At 36.7% G+C, this 16,052-nt stretch overlaps 1 protein-coding gene across 2 annotated transcripts in view; it reads right to left on the bottom strand.

Moving 5' to 3' along the window:
• Positions 1–16,052, bottom strand: part of plxnb2b (plexin b2b) — a 255,909-nt gene that overhangs the window by 60,177 nt on the left and 179,680 nt on the right. For both annotated transcript variants that reach the window (XM_051099100.1, XM_051099101.1), the window contains one exon: positions 1,049–2,160. In XM_051099100.1, the coding sequence (XP_050955057.1) occupies positions 1,049–2,158 (1,110 nt within the window). In that variant the 5' untranslated portion in view covers positions 2,159–2,160. The remainder of the gene's footprint in view (positions 1–1,048; positions 2,161–16,052) is intronic.

A 16,052-nucleotide genomic window follows, 5' to 3' on the forward strand; every position in this document is an offset into this window, starting at 1 on the left:
AAAAATGTTGTCAAACAATGTTACATACACTGCCCTCCAAAAGTTTGGAAACACCCCTGGCAAAGTGTGGTTTTGGATGATATCAGCATAAATCCTTATCATTTTTTGGTGCAAATACATTAAAGTAACTTGATATTATCATTGAAGACCAGCAATAATAATTTTCATGTTGATTACATGATAATGGCAATATATACATGTCAAAGTCAGACATGCCCCTTTGCCAGCTTACTGGTTTAATTGGCCCAGGTTTTTAAAAGATTTTGGGTCAGCACACCTTAATAGCTTCAACAGTTGATTGCCAATTAAGTTTAAAATACAATGAATTTAGGTCCAGATTGTGCAGAGCTGTAATAGCTGCTAATGGTTGATATTTTGATGAATCGATTTTATGTAGTAAAATATGTTTTCGTAGATTGTGTTGTCCCTTATCAGTGTAAAATGATCACAATTTAAAAAGGATTCATGCCAATTTTGTCCAAAACCCCACTTTTTTAGGGCATTTCCAAACTTTTGGAATTATATTTTACATATTATATACCCATGCATACACATTATATGAGCTATAATATATTTTAGAAATTAATTTAATGTTTAACATGTTATCTATTATTAAAAGAAATATGTAAAATATATATATATATATATATATATATATATATGCAAAATAAATAAAGAAATATGCTATATATATATATGTATATATATATATGTATATAATAAACATAAAATACAGGTAAACAGGTAAACAAGCATGATTTCTCTCTTATGAACTTTAACACATTTTCTGTAACTATTAAAATGAATATGTAAATAAAACCTTTTATTTCTATGTAAATGTCGGTAAAAACTTTAATTGATGCAAAATGCAAAACCTTTCCATGTAAATATAATAACCAGTTAATACTAATTTAAAACCTTTAGTAGAGGCTCATAATTTACAACTTATTGGGTCCAGAAAAAGCTAAGCAGTGTCGCTTGTTAAACGGCAAGAAATATATTTTCCACTTTGTGTCATTGATCAATGTTATAAAAAGCTTCTACTCACATCGTGTTTGACACATGGATCATCCTTACTGGACGTGTAGGGACTCTCCACAACCAATCTGTCGTCAATCTTGCCGTTGTCCGTGTAGCAAGCAGTAACGATGGCCGAGAGTTTCTGGTTGATGTTTTTAAGGGGATACATACACAGAGCTGATTCAGTGGCCCCTTCCTCTGAGCTAGCCACCACAAACAGGACTTTATCCCACTCCCGAACATTCCCGTACTCTCCGGTGTCAGACATGGCTTGGGCCAGCACTTTCCCCGGCTCTGTCAAATAAGCGGCCTGGACTTTATTGTAGCGATTTTTCACGCCGCAACTAAACTGAAGCTCCGTGTACGAATAATAGTGATTGTCATTCTCACAGAGTCGCGAAACGAAAGTAAAATTCTTGTTGTCCGTTCCGCCGAGAGTCCGTGAAAAGAGGAAGTAGACGAAGTTGTCGTTTTTGAAGGCGAAGCGGAAGTCGTGCAGGTACTTGGGCACGAAGGGAACCGCCTGGACTGTAGACGCCTCAATGATGCTCTCGAACACGACCCAGTCGCGGTAGTTCTGCACGATTCTGGTGCTAATAAGTTTTGAGCTGTCCATGCTTCCGTAGCCCTTCCCGACTAAAAAGACGCTGAACAGTTTACCTTCGATCTCAAGCGTGGCCATTACTCCTACCACGGAAACATGTTCTTCGGTGCTGGCGGCATAGGTCCGCTCACCTTTACTGTCGCTGTAGTATATCTGCTCTTTGACGTTGGTGAGGTTCAGCAGAGAGCAGATTCCTCGGTACAAGCTTCCACAGACTATCAGCGACCCGTTAGCTGAATGAACCAGCAAGAGTTTATTGGTGTTGTTGGTGTCTTTCAGGTCCTGGCAGGTAGACACAGGAGGGGTGCAACCCCTCGCATCTTTCTTGGGCCCTGTTTCAGCTCTGGCCTCAAGGTACAATGAAGAGTTCAACTGATAAATGGCATTGACAGCACCCAGGTAAACACGGCCGGTCTGGGGGTCCTGTACCACGTTATTGATGGGCGTGTCTGTGGAAAACTCAAGTATGGGCTCTTCGGTGGATGCAGCGGTTACTTGTAGCACCAGTAGGACCGCTGGAAACCAGGTGGCCATTGCTGGAAAAAGAAAGAGTTTGAATTAGGACAAATGACAAAATGCAATGTTCAGATGTTGGGGTGTCAGTTTGTTAAGGTGTTGAATTGACAAATGATTGATCATTTGACTTACTAGATTCGTTTAAAAATGCACGTTCATTCATAAACTAAATGCTGTGTTTGAGGTTTGAATGAAGCTGGCAGCATCTCAGTTGTGACTTGTTTCAGACTATTTTTGACGACGAAACAGCAAAATCAGGCAATAGTGTCATAGACAACGCAAGTCATTTAATATTAACTATTATTAATCTTGTTTATTTAACTGTTGTATTAAATCAATATCTCATTTACAAACTCCCATAAAAATCATTAAAAGCTGTCTCATCTTAGTTCATTGCGATCTCACAAAGTTCCATTATAATCAAGAAACTCTCTACACTGCAAAATGAATCTCTTATTTACACTCTCTCTACACTTTGTTTATGAAGGGATTCGTGAGATATGTCTGTGATACACTACTCAATGTTGCAAAAACATGTAGAAAACTTTAAAGCTCCCCTCAGTGCAAACACAAATATGCTGATCGGGTCACTCACACATAGTGCTCCTAAATATTGTTTCATAGTTGCACGCAGTAGTTTTAGTATATAAACAAACACCTACTAAAACATCCTAGCAACCCCCAGAAACACCATAGAAACTCCTTAGAACAACCACTCAGAACGTCATAGCTAGAACACCCCAGCAGTTACCCAAAACAGCCTAGAAATCCCTGGAACCCTAAAATGGTCAGAAACCCAGTAGAACAACTAAGCAACCACCTAGAATACCCCAGCAACACAAAACACAAACTAAAAATAGCAACACTGATCAACATCTTAGCTACCCCACAAAACACCACAGAAACTCCTTGGAACAACCACTCAGAATGTCATAGAAACTCATAGAAGCCCCCCAAAACACCACGGAATTCCAGTAATACATCCAAGCAACACCCTAACAACCACTCAGAACATCACAGAAACCCCCTAGAACACTATAGCAGCCACTCAAAACATCACATGAATCCAACAATACATCCTAGAAACACCCTAACAACCCGTAGAAAACATCACAGAAACTCTCTAGAACATCCTAACAACCACACAAAACAACACAGAAACCAACTACAACACCATATCAACTACCAGAAATGCAATAAACCCTTCTAACTACTACACATAACAGCTAAGAAACCCCCCATAACCCCCTAGCAACCATCTAAAACAGCCCACAACGCCACATCAATCCAATAAAACATTCTAGCAACACCCTCACCACGCCTTAGTACATCATAGAAACTCCCTAGAACACCCTAGCAACCACCCAAAACATCACAGAGATCTAATAATACATTTTAGCAACACCCTAACAACCCCCAGAACATCACAGAAACTCCCTAAAACCCCCTAGCAAACACCCAAAACAACTTATAAACCAACTACAACACCCTTAAAACCCCCTAGCCACCTAAAACAGGTCAGAAAACCCATTAGAACACCCTAGCAACCACCCAAAAACACCACAGACATTCAATAAAACATTCTAGCAACACCCTAAAAACCCCCAGAACATCACAGAAACTCCCTAAAACATCTTATCAAACACAAAAAAACAGCTCAAAACACCACAGAAATCCAACAATTCATTCTAGAAACACCCTAACAACATCCAAAACATCACAGAAACCCCCCAGAACACCCTAGCAACCACCCCAAACACCACAGAATTCCAAGAATACATTCTAGCAACACCCTAACAACCCCCAGAACATCATAGGAACTCCCTAGAACATGACAGCAAAAATCATGTTCAAGGGAGAACATGACCCAATAAGAGCACCCTAAACACCCTAAAACACCCTAAAACACCCTAGCAACCACCCACAACAACACACCAACTACAACATCCTTTAAACCCCCTAGCCATCTGAAACAGGTCAGAAAACCTACTAGAACACCATAGCAACACCCTGACAACCCCAGAACATCACAGAAACTCCCTAGAATACCCTAGCAACCACCTAAAACAACGTATAAACCAACTCCAACACCCTTAAAATCCCCGAGCCACCTGAAACAGGTCACTAGAAACCCACGAGAACACCCTAGCAACCACCCAAAACACCACAGAAATCCAATAATACATTCTAGAAACACCCTAACAACTCCCAGAACATCATATAAACACCTTAGAACACCCTAGCAAACACACAGAACAACACAGAAACACCCTAGCAACCAGCAAGGCAGCCACTGCTGTAGGAAAAGAGATGAAAAATGAAACAGTGTCCACAAAGTGAACACACAAACACAACAGAGCTATAACAGTTGGTGAAGGTCACTACAGGTGGGCTCGACAACGGAGCTCAATCTCTCGGCCTATTCATCCCTTCGGAGAAACATTCTTCAAATTAAAAAGCCTGACGAGGCTCAAACCTGGGCGGCTGTTTTATGATGTTAACCTGCCATTCCCTGGAGTTCCATCGACGCAGCGAAGTGATAACGCAGTCACCCTGAGGGTTGAGTTAATTTCAGCTCTCACATTCATTTACATAAAAACCCCTGCCCTTCTATTGGCAATTTTCATCTTTTTTTTTCACCTTCTCCCTGCTGATCACGAAGCTCATTTATTACAAATTCCATTTCTTCACGTAAATGTAGCTGCCCTTTTTAGTTCATACCCTTAAACAATTCTTTTTAATTTGGAATGGGGGCTCAAATTGGTTTACGCCAATCGTCCTCTTTTCGAGAAGTGGTTTGTTATTCTTTTACTTTATCCTGAGGACGTTTTTGCTCTTGTCTGATGTATGCCAGTAGTTAAGGTGGAAAACCGGTGTAGATGGTTACTACAGTTGCAAAGTATGACCTATCATCCAATTAGATCTCTGCAATGTCTCAACTGTTTCTCCTAAACAACAAAGAGATTAAATTGAGAGACAATTGAGCATTTTGTTTGTGTCCCAAAGTTTCCCTGTAGGAAAGAAAAAAGGAGGAAGAAAGAAATCCCCAATGAGTATAATTGGAGAGCAAATGGAGACTTTTCTTGTTTCCTGAAAGCATGAATAATCCAGTCTGTCTTAGCTAGAATCCACATCTCTATCTACTCTTTCTGTCAACAATTGATTTCTGGAATCTGAGAAGAAAAATCTAAGATGAAGTTGATATTTTAATGTCTCATTTGTTTCTATAACTCTGGAGAAACATCTAATGCAAAGCTGATGCTGAAACCTCAAATAACGTTCCAGTGCTAAGAACCACCAATCAAATTTTCCTCAGAGATTTACTTTGGGATTGGGTTTAGGAGCACTATGGAAGGAAAGACCATCTCCATGCATCTGCCTGCAGGTGCTTGAAAGAAATTATATAATATTTAACCTCTAATCTAGGAAGAGAAATGACAGCATTTACTGACAGCGCTAGACCTGGAAGGACATTTCAGCAGCTCTAACTCAATACTGAGCTCATGGACACAAAGGAAATGGGACGTGGACATATAGATCAGCGACAGAGACTTCGCTTAAGAATCACACATATATCTTCAGGGATCCAATTACTCTGACATGTGTATTCGTAATGCAGGACAGAAGGTCACGACACACTGGCCTGCGTCCATTAATTCTGCTATTGCCGTCAGTGTGGAGAGCAGCCTTGGAGAAAACTTAGCCGTCTGTCTCAATTAAGGCCAAATGACAAAGCAGAGGATTCAGATGCTAATTTGTTGGGGGTTGTTGAATTTTGTGGTTAAGTGAGTATAAAGGTGAGGTTAATTAGTAACGCTTGTAAACTTAGGGTGTGTCCAACAGACATTAACCTCAAACCTCATGTGGTTTGTTAAGAAACTCTAACAGCCAGAACACCCTAAAAACCCATAGAAACCCCCTTGAAACACACTAGCAACCAGAACACCCTAGAAAACCCTTAGAACGCTCTAGCAACTATCCAAAACAGCCTAAAAACCACAAAGAAACCCATTAGAACACTCTAGCAACCAGAAAACCCTAGAAACCCCTTAGAACACTCTAGCAACCACCCAGATCACCCTAAAACCCCCACAGAAACGCCTTAGAACACTCCAGCAACTAAAATACTCTATAAATCCCTTAGAACATTCTAGCAACCACCCGGATCACCCTAGAAACCCTCTACAATGGTGTTAGAAAACTCTAGCAACCAGAACACCCTAGAAACCCCTTAGAACACTGTAGTAACCACCCAGAACACCCTAAAACCCCATAGAAACCCCTTAGAACACAACAGCAACCAAAACATCCTAGAAACCCCACAGAATATTCTAGCAAACACCCAGATCACCCTAAAACCCCCACAAAACCACTCAGAACACTCCAACAACCACCCAGAACACCCTAAAAACCCAATAGAAACCCCTTAAAATATTCTAGCAAATACCCAGAACACCATAAAATCCACATAGAAACACCTAAGAACACTTGAGCAACCAAAACACCCTGCAAATCGCTTAGAACATTCTCGCAAATACCCACAACACCCTGAACACCCCACAGAAACCCCTTAGAACAATCTAACAATCACCCAGAACACCCTGTAAACACCTTAGAAAACTCTTAGAACACACTAGCAATGACCAAGATCACCCTAAAAACCCCACAGAAACCCCACAAGAACATCTAGTAACCACCCAGATCACCCTAGAACCCCCTAGAACCGCGTTAGAAAACTCTAGCAACCAGAACACCCTAGAAACCCCTTAGAACACACTACTCAGAACACCCTAAACCCTCACAGAAACCTCTAAGAACACTCCAGGCAACCAAAACACCCTTAAAATATTGTAGAACACACCTAGAACACCCTGGAAACACCCTAGAAACCCCTTAGAACACTCTTGCAATGACCAAGATCACCCTAAAAGCCCCACAGAAACCCCTAAGAACATTTAGCAACCACCCAGATCACCCTAGAAACAAGTTAGAAACCACTAGCAACAAGAACACCCTAGAAACCTTTTAGATCATTCTATCAAATACACAGAACACCCTAAAAAACACAGAAACCCCTAAGAAGACTCCAGCAACCAAAATCCCCTAGAAACCCCTTAGAAAATTCTAGCAAACACCCAGAACACCCTGGAAACTGCCTAGAAACCCCTTAGAACATTCTAGTAATGACCAAGATCACCCTAGAAACGTTTTAGAAACCTCTAGCAACCATTACACCCTAGATACCCCTTAGAACGGTCTAGCAATCACCCTGATCACCCTAGAAACCCCTTAGACATGTGTTAGAAAACTCTAACAACCAGAACACCCTAGAAACACAGTAGAAACCCCCTAGAAACACATCAGAACATTCTAGCAACCACCCTACCCACCCTAAAACCACCTAGAAACCCCTTAGAACATTCTAGCAAACACCCAGAACACCCTGGAAACACCCTAGAAACCCCTTAGAACACTCTAGCAATGACTGAGATTACCCTAAAAACCTATTAGAACACTCCAGCAATGACCGAGATCACCCTAAAAAACCCACAGATATCCTTAAGAACATTTAGCAACCACCCAGATCACCCTAGAAACCCCATAGAAACACATTAGAAACCTCTAGCAACCAAAACACCCTAGAAACCTCTTAGAACACTCTAGCAACCACCCAGAACACCCTAAAAAATATCTAGAAACCCTTAAAAACATCTAACATCAACCCAGATCACCCTGGAAACCACCTAGAAACCACTCAGAACAACCTGGAAACACCCTAGAAACCCCTTAGAACACTTTAGCAATGACCAAAACAACTGTAAAAACCTTCCAGAAACCCCTAAGAACATTTAGCAACCACCAAGATCACCCTAGAACCCCCCTAGAAACGTGTTAGAAACCTCTAGCAACCAGAACACCCTAGAAACCCCTTAGAATACTTTAGCAACCACTCAGAACACGCTAAAAACCACTAAGAACATCTAGCATCCACCCAGATCACCCTAGAAACATGTTAGAAAACTCTAGCAACCAGAACACCTCAGAAACCTTTTAGAATACCCTAGAAACCACCCAGATCATCCTGAAAAGCCCTAGAATACCCTAGCAGCCACCTAGAACACCTACACTGGAACCCCCCTAAAACACCTAACAACACCTTAGAAACCACATAGAACATCACAGCAGCTACCCCAACTGTAGAACACCCTATAGGAACCACCCAGAACACCCCTGCAACCATCTAGAATACACTTGTGTTTACTACTGAAAATGTAAAAATACAGTTGAAATTAACACATGGTATAGGAAAACAAGACTTCTGTTCACTTTAGTTGACGGTAGCCATTGACTTCCATAGTTTTTTTTTCATACTATGGAAGTCAATGGCAACCGTCAACTGTTTAGTTACCAACATTTCTGAAAATATCTACTTTTGTGTTCAACAGATGAAACAAACTCATACAAGTCTGGAACAAGTGGAAAATGAGCAAATGATGAAAATTTTCATTTTTAGGTGAACTATCCCTTTAAATTTGCTCTCTGATGCCAACTTACTGTGTTTAAATGCATTATCTTACATGCTTAATGGCCTAACATCTAAGGTTTTACCAAATACATATAAATACATGACTGTACATTATCAGATGTATCCCCCTCCACTGAAGTGCACTCCAAACGAACAGCTGATATCTGGGGCAAAGCCGTTTCTTGGCTGAAGGGCGGAAAAATAAAAGGCTTGAACAAGCCTCCGCGCTCCCTTGTTTAACCACGATGAAAGACAAAAACCTTTTTATTAATACATGCAAAGGGAAACTTTTCCCTGACGCAAACTTCTTCGAGAGTCTTTAAACTCTGATTAGGCCGACCGAATTCCTGCCTGTTCTCTCTCATTGTACGGCATGCGGCTTCAAAGATTCATTCGCTTATGCATGCAAATCGCTCACATCCAACCCCAAAAACCGGCTGTTGCCATACAAATTCCCTCAGATGTGCGGTTATAGGTCATCGCGTGCGGATCCGGTCTCCTGTCCCCGTGCGCCGGGCTCTTTCATCCATCGCACGCGCCGCTAATCCGGCTGCTAATCCCGAAATTTGCGCAGGATCAAAGTGCCGTGGCTCGACATCACGCAATACCGGCGCAGCAGGGCTCAACACCAACCGGCTCCGAGTCGCTGCGGACCCGCCGCCACATCAGAGATGCATCGAGGGGCCGACGGATAACAAACTCCTAATTTACCTGAGGATAGATACCGTATTAGCCGAGGGCAAACGTGGTCTCAGAACGTGTCTGATAAATAATAACCAAACTAGTAATACGCTAATGAAGCAAAAACATCTGGAGGAATCCGAGCGGAGAGCCAGGAGTGTTGAATTATAACTGTACTGAAGAACAGAGGAATTTACCTCCAGGAGAGAGACGGGGAGAGAGAAAAGAAGACTCATTAGCGTAGGTTTATTATTGCCTAAGAGAGATAATCCCGTTTTCTCCTCAGTCAAGCGAAGGAACAAAACACCTTCGGCTCGGAGCCGCGTTACGAAACGGGCGTCTGTGGGAAAAAATGGCCTTGTTAGATCCCGCGGGCTTTCAGATTCGCCGCGTGCCACTTCAAAGGAAGTCCACATGTGCCTTTCACCTGGGCCCCTGAAGATTACAGGATGCAGTCGGGTTCAAGCTTTCAAGTGCACAGAAAAGCCACGTCTTGAGCAGAAGGCAAGGACTCAAACACTGAATGGCTGAGTTATTGTAATGATGGTACAAATATACTAAAATAATGGTAAATTATGAAAATATATATAGTATATATATATGAATGCATGCTAATGCTAGTCAGGGACAGATATTTGGAGGTCTGCACAGAACTTGGTTGAACTTAGACTGGCAGGTAGTGTACATGCGTCAACATGCTGAATAAAAAAAAGAAAAAGAAAAGAAAAAGTAAAAAATTAAAAATAAAATAATGAAAAATTACAAAATTACAGAATTCTCCTGGTCTAAATAAACACAAAAGATCCCAGTAATAAAAATAATAATATTATTTTTTTTTAAAAATAATAATAAAAATGAAATAATAATTTCACAGTATGATTCCAAGTAATTTCCACCCAAAAGTAAAAATGAAAAATAAGGTTAATAATAAAAATGAAAAATAATGAAAAAAGTAAGAACTGAATTTGAAATTTTAAATTCTATATATATATATACACACACACACACACACACACACACACACATATATATATATATATATATAAAATGTAAAACATTACATTAAAAAAATCCTGGAACACAATAACAAAAAACAAAATGAAAAAATGTCAAATTATGATTGAAAATGATGGTCTAAATTAAGGTAAAGGCCTGGAAGAAATTCTGTTTGAATACATTTAGATGTAGCAAAATAAAATAAAATAAAAAAAAGACATACTCACAAAACAACCCTAAAATTGTTATAAAATAAATAAATAAATAAATAAATAAATACATACATACATATATCTGTTTGAACATAGTTAAACATAAGTGAAATAAAATAAAATACAAAATAAAATAAAATAATGACATAACAACAAAACCCCCCTGAAATACTGGTAATTTTGTTGTCTAAATAAAAATAGAAAAAGTAAACAAATAAATAAATCTGTTTGAATACAGTTAAATATAGCCCAATTAAATGAAAATGTATAAAATAAAATAAAATAAAATAAAAAAGTACTAAAAAAACTGAAATAAAGGTAACTTTGTCGTCTAAATAAAAAAGCATAAATAAATAAATCTTTCTGAAAACAGTTAAACAAAGTGCAATTACAATAAAATAAAATAAAATAAAATAAATGAAAATAAAAAAATAAAATAATAAGACATACAAAACAACCCTGAAATAACTGCCATTTGATCTAAATACAAAAAAGTGGAAATAAATAAATGAATGAATAAATAAATAAATCGGTTTGAATTCAGTTAAACATAGACAAAATAAACTAAACTAAAACTAAATTAAATAAAAAATTAAATAGAATAGTGACGTAATGAAAAAAAAATCACAAAAAACCCTGAAATAATGGCAACTTTGCTGTCTATATAGAACAAAAGAAAAGAAAAAGTAAATAAATAAATCTGTTTTAATAAAGTTAAATATAAATTAAAATGAAATTAAACTAAATGAAAATGCAAAATAATAAAATAAAATAAAATAAAATAAAATAAAATAAAATAAAATAAAATAAAATAAACTGAAATAATGGTAACTTTGTTGTATACATAAAAAAAGGAAAAAGTTAATAAATAAATAAATGAATGAATGAAAACCAAAATAATGGAATTTTCCAGGTCTGAATACATGCAAAAGACCCCAATAATAAAAATTAAAATAGTAATAAAAAAAAAAAAAAAAAAAAAAAAATTAATAATGAAATAGCAATTTCAAAGTCTGATTAAAAAAAGAGAAAATACATATAAACGTATACTTATGCTAGTCAGGGTCAGGTATTCATAGTTTAGAATAAGGGAATGTTTTAATTTTATCACTGGATAGTATAAAGCAATAAATAATCATTTTTGATTCATGCTTCTAAAGAAAGACTGCTCATTGTCAGTACACAAGCATTTAGATGTCAGCCTCAAAGCCAACAGACATAATTTCACGGCATTTTAACGAAAAGAAAGAGAATGACTCACACATTTCTATTCAAGAGCAAATGAAGACCACAATAAATAAATGAAATCACAGGGCTTGATGTGGTCAGCGGGGAGTCTGAGCCCAACACCTCTGAAAGTTCCTGTCACAGACTCCATTGAATTTCCATATGAGTGATTATCCCGACCGCCTCTTCATTTATTTTCATTTGATGGAGCGCGCGAGCGGTTGGCCGTGGCGACCGGGCCGGCGGTAAGAGCCATTAACAAACAGGCCGGAGGACTAGAGGGGAGCGCCGCTGCTGTGTGTGCGTCGCGCCCGTCCACGTTTGGGCTCATCTGAGCGTTTATTGTTCCACTCGACGCCGCCGCCAGATGTGTTCCCGCACACACACTCATCCGTCTGCACGTTGGGATGGGATCCAGCACTTACTGGTCCTCTCTGCACCTTCTGGCTGAGCCGGATCTCCGCTGGGAACGCGGGAGCGTGTGTGGACGGCGGACACAGCTGGAGCAGGCCAAACAAGATTAAATATGGAACGGTGGAGAGAAATTCTCCGCCAATCCCATTCGATTATCCGTCCATCCTTTCCTCTGTGCCTCTCTCTCTCTTGCTCCGATTTCTCATTTCTTTTCCCCTCATTTTTCAGTCACACACATGAAACTATTATGACGCCACAGTGAATCTATTACACACCTTATTGTCTCTAATGATGTAGCTTTGCATCTATTAGTTCAGGGGAACCGTGAAGCTTGATTCTTCTACTACGCCTACGTCTCACAGAGAAATGAGAGGAGCTTCGTTCATTTTTGGCCTTTTGGATACATTTATTGATGGGGATAATGCTAAGATGATGTGAAATTCAGTCGAAATAAAAACAAAAGCGCAAATAATTAAGAAAAAAGAATGATCAAATGTAATAAAAAGTAATGTAGTCAGATGGTCATTTCCCAGTCTGAATAAAATAAATGAATAAAGAAATAATAAAAAAATTAGTCATAAATAAGAAACAAAAATTAAATATAAAATAAATAAAAGCAACCAAAAATAACAATAATAATAAAATAATATTCAAGTAACAAACAAAGATAATCCAAGTCTGATAAAGTAATAAAATAAATCAAGTAATAAAATAAAAAAACAAAAACAAAAATAGGAAAACAATTGTTTTTTTTGTTTTTTTTTTATGATAAAACCATGAAAATATGAATAAAATATAAGTAATGTAATAATGGTAATTTCAAAAATCTGAATGAATGAATGAATAAATAAATAAATAGTCATAAAATAATGTAATTGGTCATTTCCCATTCTAAATAAAATAAACACATTAAAAACCTATTTAAAAAAATGATTATTGAAAAAAACAAACAAAAGAATTTCCCAGTCTTTATAAAATAAATATAAAAGCAACCAATGAATAAATAAATAATAAAATAATATCATAAAAATAATGTAGTAAATTGGTCACTTCCCAGTCTAAATAATAAAAACGAATAAAAAAATAATGAAATAAATTAAATTTAAAAAATTGTAATCTGAATAAAATAAATATGAAAGCAACCAATAATAATAATAATAATAATAATAATAATAATAATAAATTACAAAAATCCTGAAACAACAATAATAAAATAATGGGAATTATGATTATAAATGATGGTTTAAACAAAGGTAAAGGCCTGAAAATAAATCAGTTTGAATACAGTTAAATGTAGCCCAATAAAATAACATTAAATACAAATACTGAAATAATGGTACATTTGTTGTCTAAATAAAAAAGAAAGATTATGTAAATAAATAAATAAATAAATAATAAAAAAACAAAAAAAGGTAATCCACGTCTCAAAAAGTAATAAAATCTTAAATTAAGAAAAACAAAAATGACATTAAAATTATTGCTTTTTAAAAATAAAACAATGAAATTATAAATAAAATTGATATGAATAAAAATTATGTAATTTATGTAACAATGGTAATTTCAAGAATCTGAATAAATAAATAATAAATGTAATTGTCATATAAAGAATGTAGTAAATTGGTCACTTCCCAGCCTGAATAAAGTAAATAAAAAAAATAATACATAATAAAAAATGATTAATGAAAAAAAATAAAAATAAACTCCCTGTCTGAATAAAATAAATAAAATCACCAAAATAATACTATTATAGTAAAATCACAAAAACATCTGAAAACAATGAAGAAAAACAAACAAAAAAATCTAATAAAACAATGAAATATGAAATAAATGCTGGATAGAATGTAACAGTAATTAAATGTTATGTCATTTATGTAAAGAAAGAAAGAAAGAAAGAAATGAAAATTAAAAAAAGAAATAAAGATAATTTACAAGTCTGAATAACAATAACAATAACCTTTAAAAAAAATAGAATAATAAAAAATTTAAATAAATAAATAATAATAATTTATACTTATAATAAATAAATAATAATAAACAAATAAATAATTTATCAGTCTAAACAAGAAATAAGAAAAAAAAATAAAACATGAAAACATGAAAACATACAATGAAAATATCGTCTAAAGGCAGTATATACATACATTATATATATATATATATATATATACACACACACACACATACATCATTTCGTACAGCTCTAGGTTTTGCATCCCACATTGTATTGTAAGTGTTTCAATATGTAAGCCATTCCAAACATAGCAGCAGGAGAGAAAATGAAGGAAGGCAAGCTTTTGTTTGGCTTGTGAAATCAGGGTCAAAGGTCAGAGACGAGTAGCAACTGAGCTCTGGATGTGTGTGTGCGCGTGTTTGTAGACTCCTGCGAACGTCAGATCGCGCCTGTAACACCTGTGCGCTCTGAACTGCCATCAGCATCTTCAGGCGCAATGTCAACACGACGAGAGCAGAAGAAATCGGATTCTCCTCCCGCTGGCTGCTAAATAAATAAAGCCAATAAAAGCTTTGCAGGTCACTGACAGTGATGCACACTGCAGCTCTGCTGGGACACGAGGACCACAAATCTGTCTGCGTTTAGGGGTATTACACGCCATAATAACACAGCAAATGCTCACCGACTTTCCTTTTAAAATCATATTCATAATAGTAATAATAATAACAGCAGGGGGACTTGTTCTTGTATGCTGAGCACACTGCAAAACATGATTTTTTTTTAATCAGGATCTGTCTTTTTTCACTAGAAATACCATGTTGGTGTTGTAGAGAGTGTTTTATGCAGTGGAGAGTCACGTTCGGTGGTTCTGCTCATTCTGGTTTCGGAGTCTCCGACAGCACAAAACGCTCAGCGCTCCCGAGCTGTCAGTCAAAGAGCCGCTGGGTAACTGCAATACAAACACAATTATCAGGCTGTGATGGCTCTGCATTACAGAGCCACCCGAACTCAGCCAATCCCCCCGGTCTATACACACTAATGAGAGCCTTTAACCAGCGCTGAGACACACAGAGAGTAATACATTACTGCAGGACATTTCCGAGCTCTTTGAATTTTAACTACCAGCATTAAAAAAAGAAGAGTGGACTGAGTTTTGAGTATTTTTTTAAGTGTATTTCTGTTGCAGGTCTAAAGGACTGACAATTAGCATGGACAATATTGCACCATTAAATAAAATTTTGGTTTTTAAAAGAAATTAATTATTAAAGTTATTCTATCTCTGGAAACAGATAGACAGATAGAACGATGGATAGAACTATAGAATGACAGAACGATAGATAGATAGATAGATAGACAGAACGATAGAACGATAGATAGAATGATAGAACGATAGAACGATAGATAGATAGATAGATAGATAGATAGATAGATAGATAGATAGATAGATAGATAGATGGACATAACAATAGATAGAACGATAGATAGATAGAGACAGATAGATAGATAGATAGAATGATAGAGACAGATAGATAGATAGAACAATAGATAGACAGAACAATTAATAGAACGATAGACAGAATGATACATAGACAGACAGAGAGATAGATAGATAGATAGAATGATAGAACGATAGAATGATATATAGATAGATAGACAGAACAATAGATAGAACAATAGAACGATAGAACAACAGATAGATAGATAGATAGATAGATAGATGGACATAACAATAGATAGAACGATAGATAGATAGATAGAGACAGATAGATAGATAGATAGAATGATAGAGACAGATAGATAGATAGAACAATAGATAGACAGAACAATTAATAGAACGATAGACAGAATGATACATAGACAGACAGAGAGATAGATAGATAGATAGAATGATAGAACGATAGAATG

The sequence above is a fragment of the Labeo rohita genome, chromosome 25 (genome assembly GCF_022985175.1).
Source record: "Labeo rohita strain BAU-BD-2019 chromosome 25, IGBB_LRoh.1.0, whole genome shotgun sequence".
NCBI classification, from domain to species: domain Eukaryota; kingdom Metazoa; phylum Chordata; class Actinopteri; order Cypriniformes; family Cyprinidae; genus Labeo; species Labeo rohita.